This window comes from Alosa pseudoharengus, unplaced genomic scaffold, assembly GCF_046254945.1.
Source record: "Alosa pseudoharengus isolate Yale_2024_CS ecotype anadromous, Long Island Sound unplaced genomic scaffold, YU_APseudo_1.1 YU_APseudo_1.1_scf_12, whole genome shotgun sequence".
Taxonomy (NCBI): Eukaryota; Metazoa; Chordata; class Actinopteri; order Clupeiformes; family Clupeidae; genus Alosa; species Alosa pseudoharengus.
The window spans coordinates 35833206-35850586 of record NW_027468587.1 but is presented as its reverse complement, the minus strand read 5'-3'; the positions used below and the strand labels follow the sequence as shown (position 1 = coordinate 35850586).

General features: G+C 45.2%; 1 protein-coding gene across 5 annotated transcripts in view; it reads left to right on the top strand.

The window, feature by feature from the left end:
- Window positions 1-17259, top strand: part of trak1a (trafficking protein, kinesin binding 1a) — a 42462-nt gene extending 25203 nt beyond the window's left edge. For 2 of the 5 annotated variants that reach the window (XM_076281121.1, XM_076281119.1), the window contains exons 9-17: window positions 113-187; window positions 819-956; window positions 1738-1764; window positions 3121-3197; window positions 3533-3757; window positions 4785-5119; window positions 7263-7688; window positions 13222-13324; window positions 14426-17259. In XM_076281121.1, coding sequence (XP_076137236.1) covers window positions 113-187; window positions 819-956; window positions 1738-1764; window positions 3121-3197; window positions 3533-3757; window positions 4785-5119; window positions 7263-7688; window positions 13222-13324; window positions 14426-15215 — 2196 coding nt within the window. In that variant the 3' untranslated portion in view covers window positions 15216-17259. Of the gene's footprint in view, window positions 1-112; window positions 188-818; window positions 957-1737; window positions 1765-3120; window positions 3198-3532; window positions 3758-4784; window positions 5120-7262; window positions 7689-13221; window positions 13325-13571; window positions 13659-14425 lie in introns of all 5 variants that reach the window. The other 3 variants (XM_076281122.1, XM_076281123.1, XM_076281120.1) reach the window with 3 other exon arrangements.
- The last annotated feature ends 122 nt before the right edge of the window (window positions 17260-17381 follow it).

The following is a 17381-nucleotide window of genomic DNA, read 5'->3' as shown; positions in this document are numbered from 1 at the left end:
TTAAGACACGCTCAAACAAACACACACAGTCGCACACACACTCGCTGTGTTGAGAGTGCTTTTTAGCTGCTGTGTTGCATGTGATCTCATGGGCCACTGTGTTGTTTTCCAGTATGCTGTGGAGAACGAGGAGCTCACCCAGCACTTAGGGGCTGCCAAAGATGCCCAGCGACAGCTCACAGCAGAGGTAACTTATACAGGTCATGACGCATACCCCTTTAATATGTCACCCAGGGTAATCCTGGTGGGATTTTCATTTTTATAATTAAGTAGCCAGTTATCACTTTATAACTATCATGAATACTGACTATGTGCTTATGTTGCTGAGGTGTTTTCCCCTGTTCCCACACTGTACTCCCCATAGGAGCATAGTCTGGGGGTTGCTTTTTTCTCCTCGCCTCTCCTCATGTCATGCTGTATTTTCTCCATGTACTGCATTTCGTTGTCTCTGTACTTGTACTCTGCACAATGACAATAAGTTGAATCTAATCTAATCTAATCACTTTATAACTATCATTGTATGCAGTGCTCAATTGTTTCATTACTCTTTTCTTGTCATAACAGTTTGTTTATATTTTCTTTTTTGTGTCCGTGTGTGTTTTTCATTGTGTGTGTGTTGTGTGTGTTGTGTGTGTTGTGTGTGTTATGTGTGTTGTGTGTGTGTGTGTGTTGTGTGTGTTGTGTGTGTTGTGTGTGTTGTGTGTGTTGTGTGTGTTATGTGTGTTATGTGTGTTGTGTGTGTTGTGTGTGTTGTGTGTGTTGTGTGTGTGTGTGTGTTGTGTGTGTGTGTGTGTGTGTATGTGTGTGTGTGTGTGTAGCTGCGAGAGCTGGAGGATAAGTATGCCGAGTGCATGGAAATGCTGCACGAGGCTCAGGAGGAGCTGAAGAACCTGAGGAACAAAACCCTCCCCCTCAGCACCCCACGCCGCTTCCACTCACTGGGCCTGTTCCCCATGGTGAGAGAGCACCGCATGTTAGTGTGTGTGTACACCGCATACTGTAGTGTGTGTGTGTGTATATATATATATATATATATATATATATATATATAATATAAGAAATACTTTATTCATCCCGAAGGAAATTTGACTGTCACAACAGCACCATCTTGTGCATGTAAGCAAGAAATAAAAAATAGTAATAGTAATAATAAAAATAAAATGACATCATATGAGTCATCAGCCACATTACTGTAGCAAATATGTGAAGAGTTGTTAAGTTAAATCTGATATAATATAAGTTGCTTGCAGGGCTGCACGATTATGGCCAAAATGATCATCAGTATTGAGATCACAATTATTTATCACGATTATTCATTCATTTTTCCTTAACATGTTGGACCTGCTATCTCTGACCCCATCTCTGATCTCAACACCCAAATTCTTTCTCCTCTTTTTTTCGTGTCCTCTTTTGAAAGCTCTAATTTCTGTCCTCTCCCTCTATCACTTATAAGTCACTCGCAGGATAACTGGATAACTGACAGCCTGTTTATTTCTTTTTATAGACTCTCTAGTTTTAAATGATATTTTCAAATAATTAGTCGATTGGTGCTATTTGATATTTAGCCAATGTCATGTTCATGACATTAAAGCTAATCCATTCACCATTGCTGTATAGAGAAATGGCCGATATGGCATTTATTTAAAGTCTATTCAAATGTAGGTTGTTAGCCTATCCCCTTCTTCCAAATTCTACCTTTGTTTAGCTTAGGCTACTTTGTTTCTCTGTGTTTTGCAGGATCCTCAGGCAGAACATAACGTGGTGGTAGTTCTCTTTTTACCTCCCCCCTCTGCCTTTCTGCCCCACATTTGCTTTGATTTATCAGTCTGTTCCAGTTGGTCTCCGTGTGCCCTCTCGTTCATGACTTTAGTCGTTTGGTTATTGATACGTTTTAAAGACTCTGATGCATTTTAATTATTGTTTGCTCATTTTGAGTGTTGTGTCTTGAAACGCTATGCACGTCGTAGGTTGTACGCACATAGTCTGTAAATTACATGATCAAAATTCACGGATCCCGTCGCCTGCTCAACTCTTACTATGCATCTGATGCACGGACTAAAAGTTAACGTGGTAAAAAAGGCATGTGTGGTGTGACCTTGTGTGGTTTCTGATAATTGCGTGTCTAACGGTGTGAGTTGAGAGCCGTGCTTTGCTTATGACTTGTTCTTGGTTAACTTCACTTGCCTGAAATCCAAAATATTTCCCAACAAACAGATGATCCGCTTCGAGGGACAAGCTCTTGCCTTCTGCTGTGCCACACATTTGACTTTTGGCTTTTATTTGATGTATGGCTATATTTTTAACTTTTAATGTCATGCTACGTTCAAGTCCACAGTGAATCCAGAAAACTTCAGGCTGTGTGGTGCAGGGAGCAGATGTGACTGGTACATGCAGGCACATGGTCAGACAGGTTTAGGGAGTCCTTGATTTTTTTTCCCTTATATATGGACAGAGGAGCACGCATTTTTAATATCGCTCGATCATCTTTTTTAATCGTGGGAGCCAAAACCGTGATCGGGATTAAAATACGATTAATTGTGCAGCCCTAGTTGCTTGAAAATAAATTGCTGGTGATCACCTGTTTTGACCATTACTTGATAAGAGATACGTTGCACCTCATGACCCTGTAAAAGGCCTTCAGTATATCATTTAGCTACAGAACTACGCTATTTCCGTTATGTACAGTATCTCTGTGCTTGTGACCTGTGTGTGTGTGTGTGTGTGTGTGTGTGTGTGTGTGTCTCTAAAGCAGTGGTTCTCAATGTGTGGGACAGGTCCTACTAGGGGAAAAGATTACAAAATAGCCACGCACACACACATAGGATTCATAAACAGAACTACAGTACATATAAATTAAAACAACATCATATCCCGTGGACCGAGATGGGAAATGTAACGTGGAACTAATATGCAAAAACCTATTTTCACAATACCATTTTGCCGGGTTGATGGGGTCAGGCGGGGCTTGAAAATTCCCCACCTTCAAAGTGGGGAATGACAGAACAAGTTTGAGAACCACTGGTCTAAAGGGAGAGAGGTTGTAACCCTACCCTGCATGGCCCTGTTTGGCCTCTCTAGTGCTGCCCTCTGCTGTCTGACAGTGGTATTGTTCTCTCACAGGATTCCTTGGCTGCAGAGATCGAGGGCACCATGAGGAAAGAGCTGCAGATGGATGACCCTGACGTAGAGGAACACATGTATGTCAATACGCTCAACCAAACATTCATTTCACATACTTTGGTCTGCAGGGACCTCTTCTCTATTCAGTGCACTTCTTAAAGTGGGACAATATCCCCCTCAAGTAGTACTGTAGGTTATGAAATTGCCATATGCAGATGGTATCCCCTGGGGATCAATAAAGTATCTATCTTTCTATCTATCTATCTGGTATAACTGAACATTGTTTGGATCTATAGCACAAGTACTGCATATTAGAATCCATTTGCTGTGGCAAGGAGACACTGATATGGTCTGTGTGTCCTCATGATATGCATGCTATTCTGATTGCGTGTGCCTGTGTGTGTCTGTCCAGGCTGCAGCCCAAACGTGTCTTCCAGACGGTGCGTAACGTCAACCAGACGGTGCGTCAGCGCTCCATGGGCCCCTCCCCCATGAACATCCCGGGGTCCAACCAGACGTCCTCCATGACCTCCAGGCGCTCCAGCTGCGTGAGCACGCCCCGCTCCAGCATGTACGGAGGCCTGATGGACAACCGCACCAGCAGCGTCATCCTGGAGGCCCACACGCCCGAGGACAGGTCAGTCTCGGAAGCTCACCTCACCTCACACATCTCCGCTGGCCCCTCTGTCCGATACTGGTTATGTCCACCTCATACTGTAGGTAGAGCTGTTACTGTTAGAATCATAGTGCATGTGGTACATCACTGGCTTTTGATAAATGGGCCAATTACTTAAATGGAATGTGTGCAAATAACTGTTAAAGGTTGTATCAGCGATTGCGGGGTAACGTCACTTCTGTTGATGTTCAAGCAAAACAGAGACCTAGCTCGCTACTCCCTCCCCTTCCCTCCCGTGCAATTGAAACTCTCCTGAATGCGCATCTCGTCGGTTTTGGGTTGGAACACTTTATTTTGCCTTTGAGTGGTTGCCAACACTTGTTGGTAGCAATTGTTTTTGTGTACAGATCTCTGAGCCCAGGCTGCCTACAGAGACACGTTTTTTTGATGGCCTGCTTATGGGGCAGGCAGCTAGCGGATCGTTAGGAAAGATTAGATGAATGTGATCATTTATGTTTGGGCCTTTTTTGGGCCTGAAATGGGCTGATACAACCTTTAAAGCAACACCAAAGAACTTTTCCTCTGTCGCACCACGCTATTTGTTTATCCAGCAACGGCTTTGCAAATAACGATGTCCATAGACAAGGTAGAATATGTTGCATGATTTTATGAAAGTACGATGTATTGCGACATCATGCAAGTCAAATTTGTAGTTTCTTATGTCTCATTCCATCGAACTACAAACCCGCTACCCGATCTGGCAAACTTACATAGTGCGGTTATAGCCGATAGAGGGCCGCGAAGCGAATGCAGAAGTGCCGTTCACCCTGTTACGAGTTGATGAACCACGGAAACAATTTTGGAAACATTATTTTAAGGTACAAAAAACTCTTTGGTGTTGCTTTAAGGAACCTGTAATGTGAAATAAGGGACTAGTTGCTGTCCTTACCAAGTATTTGAACATGTGATGAGCGCAGTGGTCAGTGAGTTCTTTGTGATGAACATCTTGGCCGTCTATCTCTCCCTGTCTGTTCTGGTTTGGTAATAGGTCGGACGACTCGAACAGGAAGCAGGCGGGGACCCCCGGCACGCCGGGCTCTCGGGACCTGGAGGCGGCGCTGCGGCGGCTGACCCTGCGGCGGGACAACTACCTGAGCGAGCGCCGCTTCTTCGAGGACGAGCGCGAGCGCAAGCTGCAGGAGCTGTCCGAGAAGGAGAGCCTGTCGGAGGGGCGGGGCGAGGGGGAGGACGGCTCGCTGACCCCGGCCGACAGCATCATGTCCCTGGGACTGTCCTCCCTGCACTCGGGCTTCTCCGGATTCTCCTTGTACGCGCCCCGCTCCTACCTGCCCGAGAAGCTGCAGATCGTTAAGCCACTGGAAGGTGACCTCACTGGCCGCCGCCGCCGCTCTTTCTATCTCTTCCTCTCCTCCTCCTCCTCCTCTTCCCCATCCTCTCTTTCCAAGCCCCCCTCTCCCGCTTCCCTCCCCATGGTGCTGCTGGGCACTCTGTGGTCACTGCTGCACCAGGACACAGCTGCCCTGAGCAGGCCCTACTCCTTCTACTTCCGCCACACACAGCCACACTGCCTGTTTGAGATCTGAGACGCCTCAGAGGGCCATTCAGACTGTTTATCGCTTTTCAAAAGCTACAGCACTTTAAAGTTTAAAGGTCAAACTGCCTTCATTGATACGGTGTCCCTGAACAGAGTTTCATTAGCAATATTGGTGGTTAGCCATACTGGTTTAATGTCCAACCCACATAAAACCCATGTGGTACATTTTTTGTACTGCTTTATGTTAGAGTCCCAAATGCTGTGTGAAGACCTCCATGTCTTTTTCTGTTAAAAGAATGTCTTCCCTCGTAGCATTTGTCTAACTCTTGTCTTCCATTCTTTAGTTGTATACCAACAGCAGCCTACCCTGTTGTGGTATTATCATTATTTGTATTTGCTCCAAAGTAATTGTTTAGAATTAGAACTGTCAAATGTTTTTGATGTACAGGAAATAATATTTATTTTTCGTAACTAGTTGTAGTTTATAAATGTTATTTCTATGCACTTTATGTTGGTATGTAGCTTTTGTGACCAGAAGCAGTGATTCAGTGGTGATTATGCACCTTTGCTCTTTGTTTCCCCCTTGTGATACAAAGAGGTATTGCTCCTAGAATACAGTGCTGTGGACAGTTATAACTATATTTGTATCCCATGATTAGAATCAAAGGGATTTGTGTGACAAAAGCTTTAACATTCAATTTTACATGTGAAGATTTGTGTTGCTGAATAGTAATCTGAAGGTCTTATGGATGTTGGGTGTGTAGGACAGCGCATTGTGCTGTCTCTAGTGTACAGCCCAGTCTGGGTAAGGATTGTGTTGTTTCAGAGCTGTTGTGCATGCTGGTCTGCTGTCTGACTGGTTAGGTACAGAGATCCCCCCGTTAACTCCATCTCAAGCACTTTGTTCCCTCTCCTCTTTGCACTGACACAACTCATGTATGTTGTTCTTCAGTCACCTGACATTTTGTGAATGTATTTTGTGTTGTCCTTAAATATCTCACCCTGTCTTTTGAGTGTGTTCATTTTTTGTTGAGCATTTGCCAATAAAATCTTTATTATAATTTTCTCACCATGTTTATTTTTTGAGTTTTTCAACTGTGGCCGTACCTAACCAGTGCATAGATGACATTCTCACATTATTAATATCAGAGAAATTATTTTGTGATAAGTAACCAGTTATGTTTGGTGTAGCAGTACATTTTTATGTGGGAGTGCATGTACTGTATGTATTTGCGAGTATGCACATGTGTGTGTGTGTGTGTGTGTGTGTGTGTGTGTGCTCATGTGTGTGTGTGCGCGTGCACATATGATGGTGGATGTCTGTTTTCATATGTGTAGTTGTATGCATTGATTTGCACCCCACCACCTGGCAACCCTTTCTGTCTGAATGCTAATATGCCAAGGCATCCGAGGGGTTCTACTCCTTTACTTCCACAACTAATATAATCCACTTTGACAACAACAATTCCTGGAAATCCCAAGTGTATGAGGCTTTATTTTTCCCACACACCACTCATCAGCTGTCTGCTCCCGTGGTACTGACACAATTAAAGTGTCAGTAGCCTGTGTCTGGTCTTGCCAGCGCTCTACACCATACATACATATTGCCCTGTGGACTGACTTTCCAGAGGGCACTATGGCTGATTTCTCTACGGGACCTGATGTTCACAGCTAAAGTTGTAATGTAATGAATGTAATGAATAGAAGTATTCTCAGGTTGCCAACGTTTTCTGGCGAGGTTTCCATGAACGAACAACATTGTCCTACTACAAAACACCCTTCACAGGACATGCATAGTGAGGAGTAAGAACTGTTCAGATCAGTCCAGAACTCTAAACTAGCTTTCAGCTTTCCTCTTTCACTCTTTAAGTAATACTTTTACAATTCTTTAGAGTATTGCAGTTTTCTGTTCACTAAATGCCAAACTGTTTCTCTCTTCTCTCCCTTTGCTTTTGTTCCTGTCCATCCCAGGTTCGGCCACTCTGCACCAGTGGCAGCAGTTAGCTCAGCCCAACCTGGGAGGCATCCTGGACGCGCGGCCCGGTGTGGTCACCAAGGGCTTCCGGCCTCTGGAGCTGGACCTGGAGGAGGTGTACCAGTTCACCGACCTGGAGGAGGACGAGGCTGGGGAGCGCTCGTCCCTCCTGGGCCTGTCGGTGGCGGGCCACCTGAGCCGCCTCTGCCGCAGCCGCTGCTCGTCCACCTCCTCGCTCGCCAGCGAGAACAACAACACACCGCTCAACAACAACAACAACAGCACCTTCAGCGGCGCCGACGACAACGGCCTCGGCCAAGAGCCGTCAGCAGCCGCGGCGATGGCGTCAGCCGCAGGGACAGGAAATGGCCAGGTGGCCACAGGAAGTTTGGAGAATGCAGAGGCTGCAGGCTTGTCCTCCGGTGAGGGTGTGCTCTAACCCCTCCCCCCCTCCCTCCCTCCCTCCCTCCCTCCTCTTCTCAGCACAGCACACAGGCCAGGAGAGGGCCGAGCGCGTCACCCCCACCCCCACCCTTCCTCACAAGGACTCTGGGCCAGTGGGGGGGGAAGTTGTGTTGGCGGTTGGGCGAGTGCTCTGGGTCTCCACGTCATCACGCTGACACACGTCACCCACATCACCCCCACCCTCAGATGCCTGGCGCCATACTTCATTGAGTATATTTGCATTTTATTGTTTTATTTCCTCATTTTGCATTCTAATTGCATCTGCCCTCTCTCAGACCTCAGTCAAACCACATGTTTCAATCCATACTTTAAAACCACTTTCCTCTCCGCAAACAATTCAAAGCAGGAGAACTGAGAACAGTCAAAAAATATATTCTTTTAATAGATACAACCTTTTGAAGTACCTCTTGATGAGGGATTCCAGATGGTTAATGTCGCTTTTCACTAGTAGCAGTGGTATACCTGCCAATAGACATTCTGTTATCTGCTGAACCACACGCTGGTAATAGTCCATGTTTGAAAGCTGTTTTCAAAGGCATGGAAAAGGATTAGTACAGTATGCTGTGTTTGGAAAATAGGGTCCCGCTGGATTTTCATGTAAAAATTAATTTTTTTGCATATTTTGCTAATATAGAGTCTAAGGATCGATCAAGATTTTTTTTGTCTTCAAATTTTCACGATCCATCTTTAGTGTTTTTTTCTGTATGTTTTAAAATAAGCGATTATATCTAGTCCGAAAAGTGATTTTCACATTTTCTTCTAATTTTTTGACAATTAATTCCACTTTTTGCACACAAAACCCCCAGATAATGTAGAAAGGTTGTTGGTTCTAAAACAATATCCATAGTTTTCAAACTTTGAGTGTCTGAAAAGTGTAAAAACACCTCCACCCTTGTTGCCTATGTCAAAAACGATTTCTTAATCTTTGCTTTTCTTGATGCTTTCCTTGACCTGCCATGTCATTCTATTGTCTACCTTAAGAGAAATTTGTCTTGGAAATAATCTATAATAATAATAATAGTACAGGCAACACAGGTGACATAGGCATGGGTAGTTGAGTAACAGTAGGCAAAATTAACAAACAAAAGAATATAAGGTACAAACAAACAGACAAACCACGGATGGCCCTCTCACAGCCTGAACTAATACAAAAAACAAAAAACTCAAGGGAAAACATTGCTCAGACACTAAACCATGTGCATTTGCTCTCTTTAAAAGCTACGGGTTATCCACAGCCAACAGGCCGGGCGTGCGAGAGAAGCAATGAAGTCTTAGAATTAAGAATAAAGCCATGTTCTTCCAACAACAACAACCACAAACACCCATGCCGCAAAAATATCAAATGACCGGCTGTGTTCTCCCAGAGAGGAAGCTACGTATATGATCACCACCCACAGGTGGACGTGTGCGCCAGCGCTGCAGGTCAGCCTTTCTGCATACACACCTGTCTTTAAAGTTCACCATCCTGGTAGCATACCTATCTACTGCCAAGGCTTGAAGGGGACGGGGAGAATATTTACTTCTGCTACACTGGCAGAGAACTCATGTGAAACAGACTGTGGGAGGTGGAAGGGGTTTGAATGCTGTCCGGCAGTATTATGAGTGGAACGTCTTAAGGGGGCCCTTTTCCCCATACAGCCTGATCTTATAGTGTGTGCCAATTCCATCAAGACACTCCACAATTTCATACTTGGTAGACACCCATGTATCCTGGATTTTGTGGCGACCATGAAAATGGTTCTTGCAAAAGAGTTTACATATATTTAGCAGACACCAAAGTCACTTACATACTGTATGTCAGCTATATTACAAGAGATCACATTGTCCCCGGAGCAACTTGGGGTTAAGTGCCTTGCTCAAGGGCATAACAGTGAAAGCCGGGAATTGAACCGACCGACAACTTTCAGGCTACTGCACGCTAGCCCAGCTCCTTAACCACTACACTACCACTGCCCACTAGAAAAAGACTAGAGTGCCAGGTGGTAATATGGGTACAGTGTCAGGACCGCACACTACAATCTCCCAGAAGAACTAAATTTATTGAGTTAAAAACATAACGCAACGTTTCGACCCACCAGGGTCTTCATGATGACCCTGGTGGGTCGAAACGTTGCGTTATGTGTTATGATGGCAGTGTGCGGACAACTACTCTTCTTTCCTTGATAAGCTTTTTTGTCCTGCACCTGGCCTCAGTGAGGTGGGATGTGCATACAACCACTTTGAAGAGGACTACATTGTTAGGACCACCATGCCTACGATATGCCGCAGCCTCTTCTAAGTGTCTCCTAGCACTAGCATAGACAGAAGTCAGGTACTCTTGATGTTGCACCACCCAATCAGTCGGTGGACTGACCCTGTGGTCACCTCCAGTATATCCAAGTAGGTGGTCGACTGGTAACTGTGGCTTCTGACCGAACATCAGCTCGTATGGGGAGTGCTGTGTGGACTGGTACACGGTGGTATTATAGGCGAACAGGAGCTGAGGGAGCAACTGGGGCCATTTACGCTTCTTTTCAGGGGGTAAGGTCCTGAACAAGTCATGAAGTGTCCTGTTGAAACGTTCACATTGACCATTCCCCTCTGGATGATAAGTGGTGGTTCTAGTCTTTGTTATAGGTGTCACACAGGTGTTTCAACAGCTCCTCCTCAAAGCTGCTCCCCTGATCAGAGTGGATTCTCCTTTGCACGCCATACACATAAAACCATCTCTCAGTTAGAATCTTAGCTATGGTGGAAGCTCTCTGATCAGGGGTGGGAAAGGCCTGGGTAAACTTTGAGAAAACATTTGTGACTACCAGAACATTCTCTTGTCCTGTGCTAGCCCAATCCAAGAGAGTAAAGTCAATGGAGATTATCTACAAAGGCTTAGGGGCTAGCATATTTCCCAAGAAGGTTCTGGCTTGGGTTGTCTTGCTTTAGCAAGCACAGTGCTCACACTCAGAACACCACTTTTGCACCTCATGCCACATCTGGGGCCAGTAGCACCTCTGTCATATCAGATCTGTGGTCCTGTCCACCCCCAGATGGCCGTGGTTGTTGTGTAGGCTAGTGAGCACTTTGACTCGCAACACCTTTGGCAGTAAAAGCTGCAGCACTGGATCCCTGGAAGGAGGAGCCTGGATCGCTCGGTACAAGGTCCCATCCACTTCCTGTATCTGGGACCACTGCTTTATCAATTGCGGACTTCCCTTGGTTCACTCCACTTGTCTTAACGGGTATGTGGTCGTCCCTGTCACCAAAACCACAGGTATCTGGAAATACGGGTATGTGGTCGTCCCTGTCACCAAAACCACAGGTATCTGGAAATACAGGGATCAGTCCCTTGCAGGACTTTCCGGTCTCTTTTGGTTCGACCAGGGATGGTGTCCACCATACAAGATTCTGTCATCCAAGAGTCTTGGATAGGTGCACTTGAGGCTTGCATGTTGGCTATGGCAAGCGGCAGGGGGACGTCCAGGCCGTGTGACACAAATCGCAAAGTGTTAGTGGGGCTTGTGGGAAGCCTAGAAAGGGTATCGGCATTGCAATTAGCTGGCCCAGGACAATATTTGATGTTGTAATAAAGAGGGCAAGCTGAGAAACCCAGCAATGTTCCAGAGCGCCCAGTTTGGAGGGGATTGTTGTCAGTGTACACGGTGAACGTGTTGCCCAGGAGATACTTGACATTTTTTTCTGTGATTGCCCACTTGACTGCAAGGAGTTTGAGTTTCATGGCACTATAATTTGACATGTTCCTCTCACTTGGCCGCAAGTCCCGGCTAGCAAAGGCTATTGGTCGCTGTAACCCATCCTTCTCCTGTGACAAAACTGCCCCCAATCCTGCATGGCATGCATCCGTCTCTAAGATAAAGGGACGACTGAAATCGGCATAACCTAGGACTGGTGCTTGAACAAGCCATTCTTTTAAGGCTCTGAATCCAGAAAAAGTTCTGAAGGCAAACCTGAACGTATACATTCAATGTTAACTATCCAATATTCAGATGTCTGTAATTGAAATGTATGCAAATTAGTGCATAATTAATGAGATATTGTTAAATTACATGCTTAAACATATATTTTCAGAAAACTTGTAATGCAAAAAAATATTGTCTCTACATAACTAATCAACTAGTAAAGTTTCATAAGAATATCAAGGAGTTAAATTTTTTACCCTATTCACCCGTTCTATGTTGCCTATGGAGGCCAGTTTTAGGCCGCAAATGCTAATTAGCAGGTTTAAAACTAAAAAATCAGCTAAGTAAATATGATATTCAGAATCAGCACCCAAAAATTAGGCAGAATACCCTCTTTACCAGTGTTTTCTCACATTTGACCCCCAAGTGATAGTAGTCCCAGTCTTAATTATGCATTATATAAATGATGATGTCATCTAAGTGTGAAAATGGATCGTGAAAATTTGAAGACAAAAAAAATCTTGTTCCTTAGACTCTATACTAGCAAAATATGCAAAAAAAACAATTTTTACAAGAAAATCCAGCAGAATTACACAAGACACCGTACTAGATCCTGATCATTTCATTCTGACTTGTTTAACAATCCTAATATCATTCGTGACTAGCATATCATTTAAAAGAAAAAGAAAAAAATGAATATCTTTTCAAGCAAAACTTTTAAATTGATCTGTTCTCATTCTGATCTGAAATTATAGTCATTTCAACTCTCTTTGATCTCTACTGCAATCAGTTCTTTTTTCCCTACATCTTACCTTAGCTTTCTCAGTTCAGCCTCCAGCTCATCTGATGCTGTGTTCAATAAGACATAATCTACTTTTTTCTCTGATTGTCTCTTCTCTCTATCTGTTGATTTGGTGATGTATTCCACATAAATGCACATACACAAATCTCTCACTACAGCCACCAGATCCCCTTTCTGAAGTCCACTTCAATATATATATAAAAAAACTTCTTCCACACCACACACACACACACACACACACACACACACACACACACACACACACACACACCCTTCATAGTCCCCCACACTTAAAATACACTGGAGTTATGCACTATTAAAAGCAGCATGTGTACATCCTCACATGACTCAGGGACGTCAGCAGCTAAGTATCACTTAGGCTCAGCTGCACTCACTTCAACACACATACACACACACACACACACTTGTCATCTGTCATCTCTGTGCTACATACCTTGTGAATCACGCTCATTGTTTTCCTCCCATGCTCCTCTCCAAGGTGATGCTCCATCATGTCTCCTGCATGTGTTGGGTGTAGGGGTGCTCAGAGTCTTGCTTACTGCTTCCTTTTCTTGCAGCATAGCTCATAAAACTGCAACAGAAAAACAGTAGAGCATACAGTACTGTAGCAATGGAAGATACATTTGAATACATCCAAGTCAAACGTTTTTAAAACAAGTAGTTTGGGAAATCCTCTGATGCAGTTTTATGTTCCTGCTTGTGCCTTTGGGAGTGTGTATGTATTGGGCGAGGGGAGTGGTTTAATAGACTGACCGGTGTCTTGTCTCTTTGCAGTGCATTTCCCTGGGAAGTGTCAGTCCCACACCAGCTCCACCTACACCATCACAACCTGCCGCATCATGCACCCGTCGGACGAGTTGACCAGAGTCACACCCAGGTGAACACACAGACACACACACACATACACACACAGGCACACATACACACACACATACATACTGTCTCTTACACACAGAATAAATGAAATATCAAGGTTTATAAAGACTCTAAGTGTGTCTACACACATAAACTGAAGATGCCAGTAAATGTTGGCATCAGAAGGACACATTCATATTCACAATGGCACAAAGCAGTCCACACCATCAAGCCTTCCACTGAGAGAATATTCCCATTGGCTCCCCCAGGTCATGTGATGAGGAAGACGAGGCGGTGCTCTATCACTTGTTTCTCAGGGCAGACGTAGAGCAGGCACATTGAGCCCTGCCCTTTGGGTGAGCCTGCATCACATGGCTTGCCCATTAGGGGGTTGTAGGTCATGGGTGTGTGTTGCCCTTTAACAGTTTGTGTGACTCCCTAACCCCAGAGCAGTGCCCATCTGAAGTGTGGGGGCACCAGCTTTCCTCTGTCTGTTCCAGCATGATTTAGCACCGTTCTTACAGAACCGGACTAATGATTTAGCGCCGTTCTTACAGAACCGGACTCATGGCTCATGCGAGTCGTAGAAACAGGAGATAATCCAGAGAAGAAATCCAAGCTAACTCATATGTACAGAGCAGTATTAGGGAACAGATTCAAATTCATGCTTTTGATTAATTTTAACACTGACTCAAGCTAAGCCCTTTCAGTGTTTATATGACTGAAAATATAATCTGATGCGCATGGCGGAGGGTCAATAGACCTCTTTCTTTTTTTCAATTAACTGATGACTAATACTTAATGTGGTTACATTCTCTTGAACTACTGGAATGTTCAGTGTGAATGCGGAACTTTCTGCATGTCCATCCTGGAACTATAATACCATGCGGTAGCCTGTAACTATTTGAACTCTGTTACAGGAATAATATCACATCCTGGTGCTTTAACAAAAAACATATGCTGCTACTACTGAACCATGTTTGAATTTGAGACCACATTTTCAGGAACTTATTTTGTGAATCTCTCTCCCTCTCTCTCCCTCTCTCTCCCTCTCTCTCTCTCTCTCTCTCTCTCTCTCTCTCTCCCTCTCTCTCCCTCCCTCCGTCTCCCCACTTCTCCTCAGTCTGATGTCTGGTCCCACTGCCTCGTGTGTGTTGACCTCCAGCGTTCTCCGTTGCTCCTCCACTCCCTGTACCCCACGGCGCCTCAGCGTGGCCGAGTCCTTCACCAACCTGCGCGACTCCACCAAGACCACCAGCACCTCGCTGGGTCTAGTGCGGACGCTGCAGGATCGCGGCATTTCCGCCGCTGTCTACGACCCCTGCAGCTGGGACCGCGGGGCGTCCACTCCTACCGACTACGCCAACCCCAGTCACAACCCTGCAGAGTGTGCCATTGGCCAGAACTCTAGGTGTGGGGTGGACACTCTCCCCTCCACCCCACCCAACTCCCCCACCAGAGCCAAACGCAGCAGCCCTGTCGCAGCCCCCCCGTTTGACTACAGCCCCTCGGCCCCGCCCTACGACAACTTCCTGGCGTCCAAGCCGGCCAGCTCCATTCTGAAGGAGGTACGCCAAGCGGAAGCCCACCAGCATGCGGACACAGAGTGCCAGACGGATGTTAGCGTGCACAACCTCCGCCTGCTGGACAAGGTGAAGCGCCTGGGGGTGACCCCCCGCCCTCTGACCCTCGGGCCTTTCTGTGGGGGACTGCGCAGGCCGGGGGCAGCACATCCAATGGTCACCAGCCCCATTGGAGGCCTTCCCACGCTCAACGCTGGCATGCGGCGTAACCGCAGTTACCCGGCCATGGTGGGGGCCAGCATGGCCATGAAGGGTCTGGGGCCCGAGAGCGGGACAGAGCTGCTGCTGACCACTCCGTTACCCAAACAGACTAGCCTGAACCAAGAGTGAATGTTGCCTTTCCGTTGCTTCCCACCATCAAGCCCTCTTATCCTTTTAACCACAGTGTGTGTACAGGATGTAGAATGTTACCTTTGTGACAAATCCACTTTGTGCCTGTGGGGGAACTCTCTGAACAGATTATTTTGTATAAGTGCCCCTGAATCTTGTTTATTTTTCTCTCTGAAACAGTGAGATATGTAAATGGACATAACCACGATACTAATACTGTAAGCCAATTCTTTTGAGTTATGGGTTTAAGAGCTTCATGTAGCACATTTGCTGTGGACATGGCCTGGAGATGACCAACATGTGGTGGTCATCTACTAAAAAGCACTTTTGTTTCTCTGGTTCGATAGGCAATGCGACCACGATCCCATAATGCATTTCTCTGTATCTCCTCTTCTGCCCCAGGCTCTCACTCCATCCTGGGGCTGCAGCACTGTGCCCTTACCCTTGTGCCCTTACCCTGTCTGGGACAAGAACTAATACCCCTCACAAGGGGCAGCTAGTTACAAATGACGCACCTTAATGCAAATGCTACATTCAGAGGTGAGGGTCACCTTGCTTCTCTCTTATTGCCAAGTTGTTAAAGAAAGAGAAGTTAATAACACTAACCCCAGCCTATAGCGCTGGCAGAGGTAGTAGGCCATGATTAGACATAAGACCTAAGAGACAAGTTTGTCGACACCAGTCACAGCAGATATGGTGGGAAATGCAGAAAAGCCCTGTGTCTCTGTCCTCCTGAACCTCATTCCCATCTCCACAGGGTGGCAGTGCAGCCCTGATGCAGGTGACTTGGTTTGTACACAGGTCCTAACTAAAGCCTGATCTTAACACATTATTTTCAGGGCAGCATCATAAATAAGAATTTGTTGCTAAACTTTAACAAAGCAAGTCTTTGCATTGCACGCCAACCCTGCTGGTCCCCTAACTCTCTGTCAGCAGGTTCAACTTAGCAGTATCAGATGAGGCTGACCTAAGGGTGTCTGGACTGAAGGATCATGCCGTTTTAGCTTGACAAAGCAAACAATTCTGAGGGTTTCTTTTTGTTTGTTTGTTTGTTTATTTTTTTTAACCGACCAACCTAATTTATAAGCGTGTGTACGTGTGCGTGTGTGGACATATAATCTGTACAAAATAAATTATGTTAAATCGGCTCCTCTAAATCCAGAATCCATGACTTGAATCCTGAAACGGTGGCCACACAGCATTGAGTAGAGCCTTTCCAGGCCACCAGAGTGCAGTGCAGTGCTGAGCTGTGGCGCTCCAGCTGAGGGCAGGGTTATCAGGGGCTCATGTGTTACTCAAGCGCGTGCTGACTGTACAGCCCAGTTCACCTACACATGGACTACACTATAAGCGTCTCAAAGGTTCTACATTTCTAGGTGTGCCCGGCCCCTAACGTGATCGTCCTAGTGCCTGAGATTCAAGTTCATGTCCTCCGACTGACAAACTTTTTGGTGTCTTCTGCCTCTGTGCAGGACGATTGGCATTAACACTGGCCCTGAGGCACGTGCTCAGCATCTGCTCAGATAGTGTTTGTGGGATATGGTGGGTTATAAGCAAGGCTAATGCTTGATCCCAGGTCATGGTTGCATGGTACTGAAACTGTATAACATCAGCACATGTGCCGCAGTGCTAGACATCAATTATTTTTTGTAATTATTTGTTTGTGTTATGTTTAGTAAAAAGCAAAAAGAGATTTGTCTGCTGAAGATTGTGTGTGCTCACTTATCATCTGTAACTTGAATATGTGTTTTGAATGTACTGCAATGCAGCCAGTGGTGTCCAGAACTGCTCATCCATTAAAATGACAATTTTAATATGTTGTACCACAAAGGGAACTATGCCACTTGTACATTGTAAATGGTAAATTATGCAATGAGTTTAGTCTTGCTAACTTTTTTTTTAAAAAAAAGCAACAAACTAGACTATAAAAAGAGGAAGTGGATGGGAATGATGTAACATTGCTGAAAGGCATTAAAGGGAGTTATACATTCTGACACCTCCAAAACTGTTGGCAGAAACATCGATCAATAAATCAATGATATGACTTCTCCATGTGTGACCTTTTGTTTTGCACTGTTCTCTTCAATTTTACATTTAATATTTCATTTTTTTTCTCTGTGCTCTACTGTATGCATTCAGATGATTTAAGAGTTACAATAGTATTGT